We start from the raw sequence: 15,179 nt of genomic DNA on the forward strand, positions 1-15,179 counted from the left end.
TCATAACGTTTTCTCATATTTCGCGATTCGAGGATGTGCCTTCCACTTTGCAAAGGCCGTCAACCAAAAGCGAGACCAATTGGGACTGAAGGTCATTTAAAAAAACAATGCTGTGAACGAATGGTTCCGCTGAATTCGACATCTACCCTTTGCCCTTTATTCCCTTCGTTTGACCTTTGCCAGAGACCTCCTCGAAGCAAGACCATTTTCGACGCCCTTCGAAGAAGCCAAGTTGAGCAGCTTCGCGAGGCACTTCCAGTCATACTGGCTGGAAAATGCCAGCATTGGTGATACTTGGGGCCAGTATGGAAATACAGGGCCCAGAACGACCAACTACGTAGAAGGGCGGCACAACAGCCTACACAGTCACCTGCCAAATCGCCACCCAACCCTTGCAGAACTGAACCAATGGTTACAGGTGTCGCAGCATGCCACGCAGAACTGTATCCAGGGTCTTCTTCATGACCCCATGGCCGTGGCAAGGCAACAGTCTCAGAAAGTACTGCGGAGGAACACGCAGCTGGCCCCGGAAATGGCGATGTTTGAATCATGGCTGGAGAGCAACCAAGCGACATTCAGCAACATTGTAATAAATCTGGATAGTGTGGCCGACATCGGAATTTTGGCGTCCCATATTTAATGCAATCTGTATTCATGTTATTCTTTTTGTATAAAAAAATCCACGAACATGGCTCCACTGACTTTTGTCTCCGAACTACGCTGGCGCTACAGATGCACATAAGAAAAAAGGGCAAGTTTTAAAAAACCGAGTTAAAAAAACTGAGCGGTCACTAAAAACTGAGCTTAGTGACCAGGTGAACATTGAGAGGATGAGAGGAAATAACGCGTGGCGCGACACACACATCCTCACTTAAGAAGTTCGCCACAATAAGACTTCGTTCGGTAATTCCCCTAATAATAACACATAGGGGCTCTCGTGATGGCAAACAGCCACCAAAATGCCAAGAAAAACTTCTGGACAGTATGCGCAGGGGGCATTTAATCCACTTACTCATTTCGGATGCGGTGTTAATGGTTAATGCATGACCATCCAGTGAATAATGTCCGGCCGTGCATCCTTCGACTCGTTGGATGCTTCAGCACGTTACGCACTCACTTCGACATATAATCGACCGTGAGGAAGGTTCCAACGAACTGCAGCATCCAACGAGCAGAAGGATCCACGGTTGGATCCTTCTGCTCGTGGGATACTTCAGCACGTTGGACCCTTTGATATATAATTGACATAGATAGTGTCAGATATAGATAATCAGTGATATAAAGCCCCAAATTTTGCTATGCAAATGAGCCGAAACCAGAACAACGCACCTCTCTAGGGCAGAAACGACACGGCCTTGGTCTTATCTTAGCGAGAGAGCGGTCTATATGGCCAACAGAATAGAGTCTTCTTCAATCAGCTCCATTGCCCTCTGTGGCCCTCTCATGTGGAATGTCTCTCACTATTTCTGTGCTCCAGTAATGCATAGTAGTGGTTTCGGCTCATTTGCGTAGCAAAATTCAGGAATTTATATCTCAAGGTACGTTTGCTGCACAGGGCTTTTAATAAGGATGATGGATTTAAATGATGACTTGCTCTAATTCTGTTATCTCACATCTCCCAAAAAACATCTCATTAATAAGTTAATTCATGAAGTTTAGCTAATTAGACGTCCAGTAGTCGCATACGCTGTACCACATGATGTCCACATGGCTGTGTAACCCACCCACAAATTTATGCAGCTCTAATAATGTTCCGCAACAAAATTGGTGTTGAATAAAAAAAGCACCGTATATTTAGGGCCTGACTTTTTAGGGTTATACCCGGTTATGCCCAACCATTACCCCCCTCCCACACCCCACCCACCTCCCCTCGATTCAAATCAGCAAATGCAATGTTCAATCTGATATTTAACCAAAAATTGCTGGATCCAGAGCTCCAGGGGATCCAGAACCATCACAGCTAGCATATAACTTTGGAAACAGCATTGTAAATGCACAAATAAACGATGCTTATTGGTAGTGCAATTGTGTCACGACACATTGCCTTAGTGTTGTGGATTAAGTACACTGCTGTGAGCTCGGACAGTGTAAGGCTGGCAGGCTTATTTTCGACATGCTTCTGTACGGTTTCAAATCGATTCAAGCTGCAAATGCAGTGTGCTGGCAAGTACTGTCGTCTATGTAACACTGTCCATCTTATTAGGCTTCCTTTAAGTGTATCTTGCTGGCACCGTGCGTGTGAAAATAAGAGATTTTGGGAACAGAAAGTAGCAGGACTACACCGCTTCATCAGCATGGAATCTATTTGCAATAAGTGTTCAGCCATTTCGACTTTCTCTCGCTAAAGGGAGTATCTGACCGCTAAAAATGACAATGCAGACAACAGCAAGCTATTAGCCACGCATTTCCTGATAAAAGCAGTGTTATGAAACATATAAAATGGAAGTGTTGAACTGGTTTAGGAAACCGGTGTGATTTTTGGCGATGCTGAACCGGAACTAAACTGGAACGAAATCAAAGCAGCGCGAACCCGAACCTGAACCAAACCTGTATTTTTTGCGGTTCGACACCCTGATATATTGGGTATTTGATATGTGTATGAAATACTTTGAGTGATTGACATTTTACTCGAATATCCGCGCACCCCTAAGAATAAGAGATTCCATGAAATTCTGTGCCAAATGAAGGATTCTGCAATATTTTCGCGGAATAACGGAAAACCTGGGGCCTTAGGAATGTCTGAACGTTTCCTACCTGCTCACAAATGCTGGCTTCATGATGTAGCAGCTTTATGATGACATCTCTGCAGTCAAGCTGAGTCTTCTTAGAGCGATCACTTTGGTTAACCATAATCCTATTGTGGCTCATGACAGCAGCATGTAACGGAGTGCGTCCTGAGGAGTGGTTGAATCATCAAAACTATCAGAGTAGGACATTAATATGAACACTGAAAATAGTGCAAGAATTATCGTGCACACAAAAAGCTTTCGCATTATTAGAGCCTGAAGTTTCAGGGTTTAACCCGATTCTTTCCCGAACGTGCAGCCCGAATTGAAGGTTGTCTCGTTAGGGTGAAACCCAATTTTTACCCGCCAAATCGCCCTCACTGAGATGTCTATACAAATGCGCATTAACTTGTTTGGCAGCAAATGCAATTACATCACAGTTTGTGCCAAACTGGTACAGTTAGTTTGAGTAACTGAGTCAGATTTCTCCCATAATTTAGCGTGCTGGAAGTTTTTTTTACCCGAATCCGCATGAATTTCGAGCGCATGTTTATGTACCAGATTTTGCCAATTACCAATTTTTTACCAATTATTTTCAACTACTTTCAGCTCCAATATGCCGCCGAGGGAGAAGGCGTTAAAGTAGCACAGAAGTCATTTTTAACACCCAGTTTTCTTCCTATAAAACTGTTAAGTTTGCCAGTAAGATGCACAATGCGAAGTAATTTACACCACAGAGTCATAATTATCGCGGAAATTGAATTTAAAATACGCCGCAAAAAGCGACCGTGCGCAACAGTGGTAAAGAGCAGTACCAGCCTGTGATCTGCCTGGAACCTCGCGCTGACGCTATAAGGAGAACGCTCGCTGATTGGCCTAGAGAAATGTTGTCTGCTACTCAGCTGTCGTCTGCTACTCAGCTGTTCGGGGTTCTGATAAAGCATTTCTCCTTGCTCGGTAATGCTTCGGCCGCTCCTTCTATCCCCAATTCTCCGGGAAAAACGGGAAAAACAGGTTTACGGCGGCAAAGGGACAAGGCGCTGACCCCCACTGACCGGCGAACCAGAACGAGTCTCCTTATGCCGTCATCGGTGACATGCCATCATACCTCCTCATCCTCGTTATAGCTGGAGTGGCGAGTTAAGGGTGAAGGCGCGGAGTTATGTTTATGTCAGTTTTTTTCTGGGAAACAAATTGCACACATCAAGACCTTTTGCGCTATTTGGTATAATGACACATACACTTTCATCAGATGTCTTAATCTGAAATTTTCTTGGATGGCCCTCTGTACTCCTTTAAAGGGGCCATAAACAGGTACAAAAGGTGCACGTTTCCTTGTGTTATATTATTGAAACTTATGCAGTGAAAACTCCTTGCAATTACTAACGCTCAAAAACAAAAGGCGCTTGCATATGGATGAAATATCCACTGCACTCTTTCGCATTTTAGCTCCGCCCTGCGCTCTAACTTTACGTCATTTTGACGTAGCGCTTTCCTCACCAATTACGATCGAGTGTTCCACGTATGATTTTATTTCAAATGCGGAATTGGACTAGATGAACGTGAATCCTCTTCTATTCAAAATCTAAACAGTTACAGCCTCAAACTGAAAAAGAAATGCGTTTAACTTAGGTATCATATGCGCACTACGTTTTCTGGGCAGTAGCACGCAGCACACCACGAGTGTGAATGAATATCCAGGACTACAGTTCCAGAATCTTAGGTAGGTGCGCGATGGAACATCTTCGTCATCTTCGAATGGTTCCCACAATTGGGCTGCCGTACTTTGGTTTGAGCATCGCGTCACCAGCTCGCATGGTACAGTGGATAGCGTGCTAGCCATGTCACGTCATGACTGGAAGGAACTCGGGTTCGAATCGCGTTATGTGATAGCAGCCCAACTGTTGACGTTTGCGCCAGCCGGAGATGTTGAAGATGTCATGACGTTGAATTTCGGAACCACGAAGCACAAAACCTCGTTTCACACAAACAAACTCAGCGCTCCGACTCACAGCTGATAACGAAGTATGTTTATTGGTTGGTAATTTGAAATGTCATGTGCGCAGCTTGGCCCCCCCCACCCGACTGGACGGCAAAACGCTACGTAGCCATGTGACGTATGCATGGTGGAGAGAGGCTCGCTGGTTACTCATCTTTGAAAGCAGTTATATGGGGTCAATGAGCTGGCACGAGCCGAACGAAATGTATATTTGGGCATTATGATCTTCGTTCTTTCATGGGGTATCATTATTTCAGAAATGTTTGGTGGCCTGTTTACGACCCCTTTAATATATGTTTGAAAGAGAAAAATTGAAGAGGTCGACCGGACCACCCTGCCTGATCCGGCGTGAAATCACCCAGCATTCATTCACTGTCATGGCGTTGGTCTGCTGCGTTTGGATGAAAAGTGAACACTTTCGTGATTACAGCAACAATTTAGCGGTGGCAAGGCGGTTTCAAGTATCGGAAGCAAATCCTACAAGATGGCTAAATAAACAGAGAGATGAAGAATTGTGCCAGCGCACTGGATTTGAGACGCTTGGTGCAATGTGCCTGATGACAGTGTCGTGCATGCTGTTACAAAATATGGTTTGTCTAATGTTTTGGACCACGTCTATTTTTCTTTTTCTGAATATTATGCCTGTGAAAGACACTGAACTTATATAGCTTAGTGAAACCTTCAAATTCACTTAACTTGATGAAAACGGCAGCCTGTTGGGATGATTCCAAGCATGCCTCAAAATTAGGGACTCCATTTCGGCTCAAATAACGAGATAACCATAGCCCCTAGGCACGGTTTCACCGACACTGGTTAACTTTGAACCGAGATCAAGCGCTGTTTAAACTTGAAGTTAACGCTCAATTTCTTTTTGTAAATGTTAGTTGGTGACGTGCTGAATGTTTCAGTAACAATAACCCCCTTTTGTGAAGCACAGTTAAGCGTTAAACTCAAGTTAAGGGACCGCTGATCTCGGTTCAAGTGTTAATTGGCGTTGGTGAAACCGGGCCATAGAATGCAACACCACCTGTCCGATGACAACATGCAAGGCCATACACAGAATACGACGTACGCTTTCTGTCGCCCAAGTTAATGTCGATGCCGGGCACCTTGAGCAACTTCTCAACGACTTCCGTGAAGCCCCTCTCGGCAGCCAAGTGCAGAGGAGTGTTACCCTCTTCAGTGGCCATGTTGACAGCAGCTCCAGCCTCACAGAGGTAGCCCACCACCAAGGAGTTCCCCACCATGCATGCGTAGTGAAGTGGTGTCTAGGAAGTCCAAACAGAACAGCAGAATGTGATGCCAAGAATCAAATTGCCAAAACAGAAAAGCTACCAAGAATGAGCCAGCTAGAAGTCCTAGTTTATCAACCGACGTTATGGAACACAAGCACGTCTCAGCCTTACATTGCGAGGCTCTTGTGCCAATGTAGCGTGTGTGCAGAAGCCTATATTTGCACAAAGGTGGAACTTAGTATGTGTGCATGCTCAATTACTTCATTTCAATCACATACTTTCATTAAATCTGCAAGCGCTAAGTGGACAAGATTTGATTGCGGATGATTGCTAACAGCAATCCACTTTTCACAACGTTGATACGCACCTCTGCAGCCGTTTTGTTTTGTTATTTCGTTTCGCCATGTGTATCAACGTGCGCAACATTCAGCAACTAAAAATTGCTACAGGATCACAATATCAAGCTATGCTTCACATGTAGTTCACAACTTACTTACTCTTCGCAACTGTAGTTACACCAAGTTAGAATTCCCAGTTTGCAGGTGCAACAAGCATTCCCGTAAACTACCCCATTTAAGCAAAATTGGTACACAGACGCAGCCTTTGTTTTATCTTTCGCCGCACGGTTACGTCTGTTATTAGTGTGTGTGTCTTCCTTCAATTTTCAAATGTGTGACATCTTCGTTCAATAATGTTCCTTCGAGAAAATAAGCAGATACAGACTACCTTTCTGTGGCTCATGTAGGAGCAACTGTAACAGTGTCCACCGAGCATTATTTGTCCCCAAAATGTAATGAAACAGTAACTACATGTGTATACACGTGTTGCTCTAGTCTCTGCAGTTTGAAAGTTGGCTAGTGACAATGCCCGAAACATGGATGAGAAAAATGAAAATAAACAAAACAGAAAGCAATACCTTTCAAAGCGCAAAGAGAAAGGGTATTCCTTTCGCCACCTTTCAAGATATGTGACCACCATAAACCAGGGGCCGTAACTGCTACAATTCAATGGAAGAGCAGTGCTTACAGATTTCAGGTTGTCCTGCACATTGATGGAGATCCATTTTTCAGGGTTCTTCAGGTATTTTTTCACCAACCAGTACACTACTGCCCGTTCACCCGTTGCAACTACATTGTGAAGATATCTGCAGGTGCAGAAGAAACAGGACAGTAATCAGCACTTGACACGCACACACACATACTCGCCATAGGGCTGATGTGGCACTCTAACTTTGCCTCTCCCACTTCAACGAGGACCGAACTACCCATAACTGAACTACAACGATGGATGCATGCATTGATGGATGCACTTTGGATGCTGAAAGGTGTCTTGCTGAAAGGGGATATCTCACCCTATCCCCAGTCAGTGTTCCAGCCACCCGTGGCCAGGTGAGAGAAAATGGCACGCTCCGTTTGGAGCACTTTGGCTTAAAGTTCGATATTTTTATCAGGATGGTGCAAAAAAATACAGCTTGGAATATTTGGTGCAGGAGTGGAATCACTGCTCGTAGGAGCCCTTTACAAAAACAAACCACCCTGTGCTTTCTTTCCAGGGTCCTCATTCAACAAACTCCGGTACACTTTCAAGCCAGAATACCCAGGCGCCAAAATTCAGTTTTTGGCTCAAATTTAAAATTTTGGTCTGCTCCTAATGTCAGCGCCTCAAGGAGGAAAATCTTGCCAAATTGCTAAAGCACTATCTTTACTATTTTTAGAGTGCTGCATTACAGAAAAGAAAAAAAAGTAGAAGATAAAAAAAAAAAGAAAATTAATAAAGTTTCACACCCAACATTTTTATGCTGCGTAGCGACGTGCATCACTTTGGGGCACTGGTGCAACTGTAACAGGATATGGGAAGCCTGAAAACATGTGATCTAGCCAGGCTGGAACCAGATTTTCTTGCAACGGACATCCAATAAACATTTCAGAGTCCATATTCTGCGGCAGAGCGATGGGAAGGGGGGGGGGGGTGACAGGGGGAACCTCCCCAGGCGCCTTCGCCTGAGAGGCCGCCAAACAGCAGGCCTGGCAGGTTGTTTGTGCTGTATTAAGCGGGAATGAAGAGAATTTGAATTTACGACCTCAGCAGTGAGAACGAGCGTTTTCTTTTCTTTGCTTACAGCGCTCCTGACAGCAGTGAGAGAGAGAGTGAGAGGGAGGGGGAGGAGGCGCTTCACGTTTACCCTGTCTCGGGCGCAAACTTGCCTCGTGACTGCTCTGGTGTGCGGCCATTATTATGTGCTGTTTTTCCTGCAGTTTTTTTTTTTTTTTGCGCAGAATCCAGATATTTTTTACCGCAGGGAGCTAGGAGCCCTAGTGATGACAGAGCAGCAATTTCGAGACACTCAGAGAATGAAAGATCACTAACGTTTTGCCAAAGTCGTCTCTTGTGTGAAGCTTCTTCTTGGACACGAGATAAGCCACGGAAGCCTGGGCCCTATTAAGCTCATCGAGGAGGCAGGAATCATGTAGGGCACGTTCCTCAGGAGGCAGCACCCTAGCACCCCCACTCAGGTGTGTACTTCTTCTGACTGGGATAAGGGGTGGCAAAGGCCCAGGAGAAGTACTTGGACTGGAAAATAGAAAAATGTGCGGGAAATCAGTAACTTACTCCTTTCAAACATGTGCCAGTCAAGAGGACTGCATGAAAAATTTGTACACAACAAAACCACTTTGGAAGTACAGAGAGGCAGATGCTTCTTCGGAGGAACACTTTCAAAAATCCTCCTGGAAGTGGTAATAAAGCTGTTTTAGCCCACTTCACCGGTACTACACAACCAATGATGAAACAAGACTCAGGAGAGGTTCTGTGATTGGGCTTCTTCAACACTGTATTGAAAGCCAGGAAGAGATCCGGACGCGCATCTCTCACTCAATTTCTCTCGTCATTGAGTGCTTCAATTCACCTTTCGTAATGTATGTACCATACTGTCATACAGCGGGCAACGCCCCAGGAATATCACGGATCTGCTCTCGCCAATATTCGAGACAACATCCCTATTCTCTGTATCACAAACAGCCACAAGAGATGCGCACATTTATGTGTACGATAAAGCACAGAAGGTCAGAGGGTATGGTGTTGACTGCCAATAAACAGCAGGGTTGCTAAGAGGGTGGGTCAATCTCAGCACGAAGAAAAAAAGACAAAGACGAAGCTCAAGATAAAGAGCTGACATTTAGGGGGAGCTCTCTTTGTTGGAGAGGTCCACGGGGTTTGGGCCATAGAACTTTTATGACCTTTCATTCTATTTATTTGTAGCATTTTATTAATAAATAAAACAAAATTTGTCAATTTTATTAAAACAATGTAATGAACTTAATGTGGTATGCTTATCGCCATGTAATGAACATGTCTTTCATAATCAGTTATTAGTGGTCAATTTATCATTGAAACATTTTAAATGCATTGTTTTAATAAAATTCTGTATTCATTAAATTGAGTTAATTGCTGTGATTTAATTAATTGAGCCCTATACCAAACCATAATGCTGAAACATTACACGAAATAGTTGTGTTGTTGAATTGTTGTGTGTGAAAGTGAAATTGAATGACAACACAAAATGCAGTCACAAGGATGTCATGCATGCTTTACTTGTGGGACTATAGTACCTCCAATAGCTATCTGTATGTTAGTATAATGTGAAGGTTTCGCATGTAATGTTGTATTTTACCAGCATTTTTTTAGCATCATGTACATATTATTGAGCTTGAAAATATTACATCGAGACGTCCCTGCTGTTTCCTTATAAAGACAGCTGATCACAGTCATTAGCAAGTTGTAATGATTCCTGATGGGAGTCTACAACCTCCTCAAGTCCCAACATACGCACACACACACAAAAAAAAACGCCACTAAACTCAGCAGCATACTACATTTTCTATACTAAAGAAGTTCGTAGTACAGATGCAATCTTCATGACAACATGAAGTAAGGGTGCAGTATTTTTATAGAGTGTAGTGTATTGTAGTGGCAATGCGACACCTGTTGTGCCTTCAGTCAAGTAGTAAAGGGCGGAGGCGCCCTCTGTACGAAAAAAGGATAAGAAAATCTTGTTTGATGCACCGGTGGACGTGTATGTGCTGTCTGGGAGGTCCAAGCACAATCTAGGGTAATCATATGAATGGTTAAAGAAGACACTACAATCTGGCGACGAGAATGAGGACCCAGTAAGTCTGGAAACTCCAATATTTCTGGGACTCCTAGATAATTTTGACCCCGAGAGCAGAAGCCCCAGCGGGAAACACCCTTGCAACTGCCATACAAACGCTGGACGCCCACTTCAAAGGTAAAAAGAATGTGCCTTATGAGCGCTACCTGTTTCATCAAATTCAACAAGGCTCTGACGAGACGATTGATCAATTCGTACAGAGACTGAAGGTAGCAGCTCAAGAATGTGAATTCAGCGTGGACAAAGAAAACGCCATAAGGGATATGTTAATTCACGGGTGCAACAGCAAGAATTTGAGATGACGTCTTCAACAAGAAGAAAACTTGATCTTGGAACGAGCCGTACATTTAGCTAAGATACTGGAACAAAGCAACAAGCAAGCAAACATGATGGAAGCACACCATACAAATTGACAGGAGGATGTACGGGCTGTCACAAAGAAGAGAACACAGACTGGGCAGTACCAGACTATGCAACACAAGCTGGGATCAACATTTTTAAACCAGAGGTCATCTACACAATGTTCACGCTGTGGACAAAGTGGACATTTTGCAAAGTGGTGTCAACGAGCAAAAGGAAAAACATGTGCAAAATGCGGTTTGAAAGGTCATTTGTCCGTGGTCTGCAGCAACAAGAGGTTTGCATAAGCCACAAGAATTTAAGCATATCCATAGTCTGAGTCAACAGGAAAATGGAATCCGACAGGACACGTCTGACGAAGAGGAGCGACAAATTTTTAAACTGCATGTGGATCGTCAAGACACTGTGAAAGTCAAGCTTCGTGATGTCAACATTTCGGCAGTTCCAGACACTGGAGCTTCATTGAATGTCATCCATGAAAACGACTGGAGAAAACTTCATAACTATGGGTTTGATTTAGAAGAATCACATCTCAAAGTGTACCCGTATGGTTCTGACCAGCCCCTTCCACTACTAGGAAGATTCGCAACTCGAGTGTCGAGAGGACAAAAAGAAGTAGAGGCAGATTTCTACGTCATGAGAAGGCACTCCGTGGCCCCAGTAGCGCAGCCGTACAGGCGAATCCCCGTCTAACTAAGGAAGAGAGTTGAAGAGGAGTTACAAAGACTGTCGGAAGAAGATATCAATGAACCGATCAATGGGTCCACTACATGGCTATCACCCATTGTAGTAGTGCCAAAGGCAAATGGCGAGATACACCTTTGCGTGGACATGAGAATTCCCACCGAGGCAGTGAAACGTGAAAGGTATGTTATACCTACTGTTGATGAAGTTCTGGAGCAAATGGATGGAGCAAAGGTACTTTCGGGGTTGGACCACCGGGAAGGTTATCACCAAATAGAGTTGGATGAAGCCTCGCGAGATATCACATCATTTTCAACAGATGTTGGAAACTTTCGCTTTAAAAGATTGATATACGGCATTTCATGTGCCCCTGAACTTTTTCAAAAGCTGATAAAAGACGTGAACTGCTGTGAGGGTGTTAGAAATATTTCGGACAACACAATTGTGTTTGGCAGATCCCAAGAGGAGCATGACGAAAGACTCACTAGAGTACTCCGACGGTTCAAGGAGTATAACTTGACACTAAATAGAAACAAATGCAATTTTGGACTCGACAAATGGGCGACGCATGGGCCATGCAATTTCAGGAGATGGTATCGAACCAAGTGCAGAGGAAATCGAAGCAATTGAAGAAGTCACAACTCCAAAAAGTGCAACGGAACTACGAAGTTTTCTGGGATTGCTTAATTTCTGTGCTAGGTACATACCTCAACTAGCGACACAGACTGCAAGATTGAGAGAGCTCACAAAGAAAGGAGCAAAGTAGGAATAGACATCACAACACGAAAGAGATTTTCGTGGTCTAAAGAACTGTTTGACCAGTGACACAGTTCTGACATTCTATGACAAGAATGCTCAAACAAGGTTGGTCACAGATGCAAGTGGAGTAGGATTGGGAGCAGTGTTACTTCAAGCAAAGCAAAGAGGAGAGTTCAAGCCTGTTTTATACCTAAGCAGAGCATTGACAGAAGTTGAGAAAAGGTATTCTCAGACAGAGAAGGAGGCATTAGCCGTAGTATGGGCTGTGGAAAGGTGCCGGCTATATTTGTATGGTACTACTTTTGAACTGGTATGTCACATTGTGATTATTTTAATTTTGTCACTTCCCCGAACATGTAAACGATTCCACGTGTTGCTGTATGCCACCACTTAGCCAAGGCCAGGTTCCGCGAATACCCAATGTAAGAAAGCCAGAGTTAACACACAATACCCATTGAGTTGCGGACGTCAATAGGGAGTCACTTTTGCCGTACAGTTACGGAGCTGGTGGATTAGGGACTGGACTCACGAAGCAGGAAACAAGCGGCCTACTTCCCAGCCAAAGAAAAGCGTGGCCAACCTCCGTGTCTGTTAATCCTCCCCGCTTTCCTGCGAACCGTAACACTTTCACTACCATCACTGAAATTTTGTACTTGCTTGTGGTTTGCGGGAGTTGTACAACCCATGATTGGATGGAATCTTCACACGTTAGTTTCTGGCGATGTGATTGATATTAAATTTGGGAAAGTGAGTTGTCCCCAATTTATGATGTGTTTATTGGTCATTAGTGTGATGTCACTATGTGGGCGGGACATGATGCCATGGTCCCTTTAAAAGAAGAAACTTGGCTTTGTGAAAGGATTCTGGATCTCAACTTGAACTCTGGTCTCTATGAGACATGCTGTCTTCATCGATCCACCTCTGACTCTTCGCCTGACCACGTCCACATCCGAACCCGTCCGGAACTAGTGCAGACATCATCTGGATCCACCCACCATCGTAGGATCACAGCACTACGAACAACTTCATCATCATCATCATCATCCATTCATCTACATTCCTACTTCGTAACTGACCATAAGGCATTAGAAGTGATTTATGGCCTCAAGTCAAAACCTTCAGCAAGAATTGAAAGGTGGCTGCTGCGACTTACGCCATTCAAGTATAAAGTGGTGTACCAGCCAGGCAAGAAAAACATCGCAGACCCGTTATCAAGACTAATCGAGGACCACGGCGTGACAGTAAGAAACGTAACAGAAAATTATGTCCAGTTTGTGTTGAAGGAAGCCATTCCAAGAGCAGCCTCAAAAGAAGAATTAATCAGAGCTACCAAGGAAGACGAGATGCTACAACAAGTTATCCAGAACCTCAAGATTGGAGCGTGGGAAGAAAGCCACAAAGACAATGTTTACAAGCGTATACAACACGAGCTGTGCTGCAAGCTGTGTAGCAAGGGGCTACAAACAAGAATTCTAGACATCGCGCATAAAGCTCATCAAGGAATGGTTCGAACGAAATAACTATTGAGAATGAAAGTATGGTGGCCAAATATGGAAAGCCATGTCGAAGACATGATAAAAAGGTGTGCTGGATGCCAACTTGTGACAGTTGATTATCAACCACCTCCAGTGATCTCGACACCATTGCCAAGAACAGTGTGGGAAGAGTTAGCACTTGACATATGTGGCCCGTTGCCCACCAATGACTATATTGTAGTCTTAGTAGACTATCATTCGAGGTGGCCCAAAGCTTCCATTCTAAGAAAGACGACGACCCAGACTATCGTCAAATGGCTAAAAAGTACTTTTGCTAGATTTGGGTACCCACGAAGTCTGAAAACTGATAATGGACCTCAGTTCATTTCAGAAGAGTTTCGAGACTACATGAGGTGCTGTGGTATCAAGCATGTCAAGATCACGCCATATTGGCCTCAAGCCAATGGAGAAGTGGAACGATTGAACAGATCAATCACGAAGGCCTTGAAAATTAGTCGACTGGAACATCGGAGTCTTGAAGATGTGCTCGTGACTTTTCTTCAAGCATATCGAAGCACACCACACTGCATCACAGGGAAAGCAGCAACCGAACTTCTTTTTGGAAGATCAATAAAGACGTAGCTTCCTCAAATGACAAGTAATGTAACCATCAACAACGTGGTGACAAAAAAGGACAAGAAGAGAAAAGAATATGAAGCGAAGTATGCAAATCAAAGAAGGAGAGCAAGATAAAGTGGTGGAAGTGGGAGACTCTGAGCTGATACGAAGAATGATAAAGCCCCACAAGCTGAGCACAGATTACCTGCCAGAAAAATGGAAAGTGATAGAAAAATGAGGGACATTGGTGATGGTTCAGAACAATGAGGGAGTTGTGAAGAAGCGGAATATAGCTCACTTGAAGAGGTTCTTGGAGAAAGAAGAGGCAGTCAATGCAAAAGGAGAGGACAAAGAACACGATGTATTTTGTCCGTATGATGTGGAAAGAACGTCAAGAAATGGCAACACACACAGTATTCCAGTGGAGCAACCAATATAGCAGGAAGTCCAACAACCAGAAGAGCGAGAGCAGAAGCCGAGGCGACAGAGTCGCATGCTGAGAAGATTTGAAGATTATGAACTTTATTTTGTGAACTAATGTGGGTCCAGGGACAGTTAAAGGGATTATTTTGGTTTGTTTAGTTTGGTTTGGGTGTTCAAGCACTAGTTAGTTAACGAGGTGTGACATATGGTATATGGGCATTGCGATTTTTTGAATATATGTTGTTGTAATCCTATTTTAAGGAAAATAGGAAGGAAATGTAGTGTATTGTTGTGGCAAGGTGCCACCTGTTGTGCGTGCAGTCAAGTAGTAAGGGCGGAGGTGCCCTCTGTATGAAAAAAGGATAAGAAAATCTTGTTTGATGCACCGGTGGATGTGTATGTGATGTTTGGGAGGTCCAAGCACAATCTAGGGTAATCATATGAATGGTTAAAGAAGACACTACATAGAGCAAGTGGATCATATATGCATCTTGATCACAGCAATGAAGTTCTACCAATCAACAACATTGCTACCATTTAAGGCATTCTTTTCTTCGAAACATCCTTTTTAACACAGTTACCTTTAAAACGAAGATTTTCTGCAGTCTCCTGTTTGTTATAAATTCGTTTGACTGTATTTAAAACAAATCAAACTACTGGCCTGTTCTAAAATTGAATCCGAATTTAGCACCTAGGCATATTTTCCCACATAAGCGTCACATAGGCACAGTC

The 15,179-nt window shown here is 43.8% G+C and overlaps 1 protein-coding gene across 2 annotated transcripts in view; it reads right to left on the reverse strand.

Moving 5' to 3' along the window:
• Positions 1-15,179, reverse strand: part of LOC135372509 (putative ankyrin repeat protein RF_0381) — a 72,696-nt gene that overhangs the window by 27,114 nt on the left and 30,403 nt on the right. For both annotated transcript variants that reach the window (XM_064606111.1, XM_064606112.1), the window contains exons 2-5: positions 8,328-8,531; positions 6,987-7,104; positions 5,798-5,993; positions 2,755-2,894 (exon numbers count right to left, since the gene is read on the reverse strand). In XM_064606111.1, coding sequence (XP_064462181.1) covers positions 2,755-2,894; positions 5,798-5,993; positions 6,987-7,104; positions 8,328-8,531 — 658 coding nt within the window. The remainder of the gene's footprint in view (positions 1-2,754; positions 2,895-5,797; positions 5,994-6,986; positions 7,105-8,327; positions 8,532-15,179) is intronic.

Source organism: Ornithodoros turicata, unplaced genomic scaffold (genome assembly GCF_037126465.1).
Source record: "Ornithodoros turicata isolate Travis unplaced genomic scaffold, ASM3712646v1 Chromosome15, whole genome shotgun sequence".
Lineage (NCBI taxonomy): Eukaryota > Metazoa > Arthropoda > Arachnida > Ixodida > Argasidae > Ornithodoros > Ornithodoros turicata.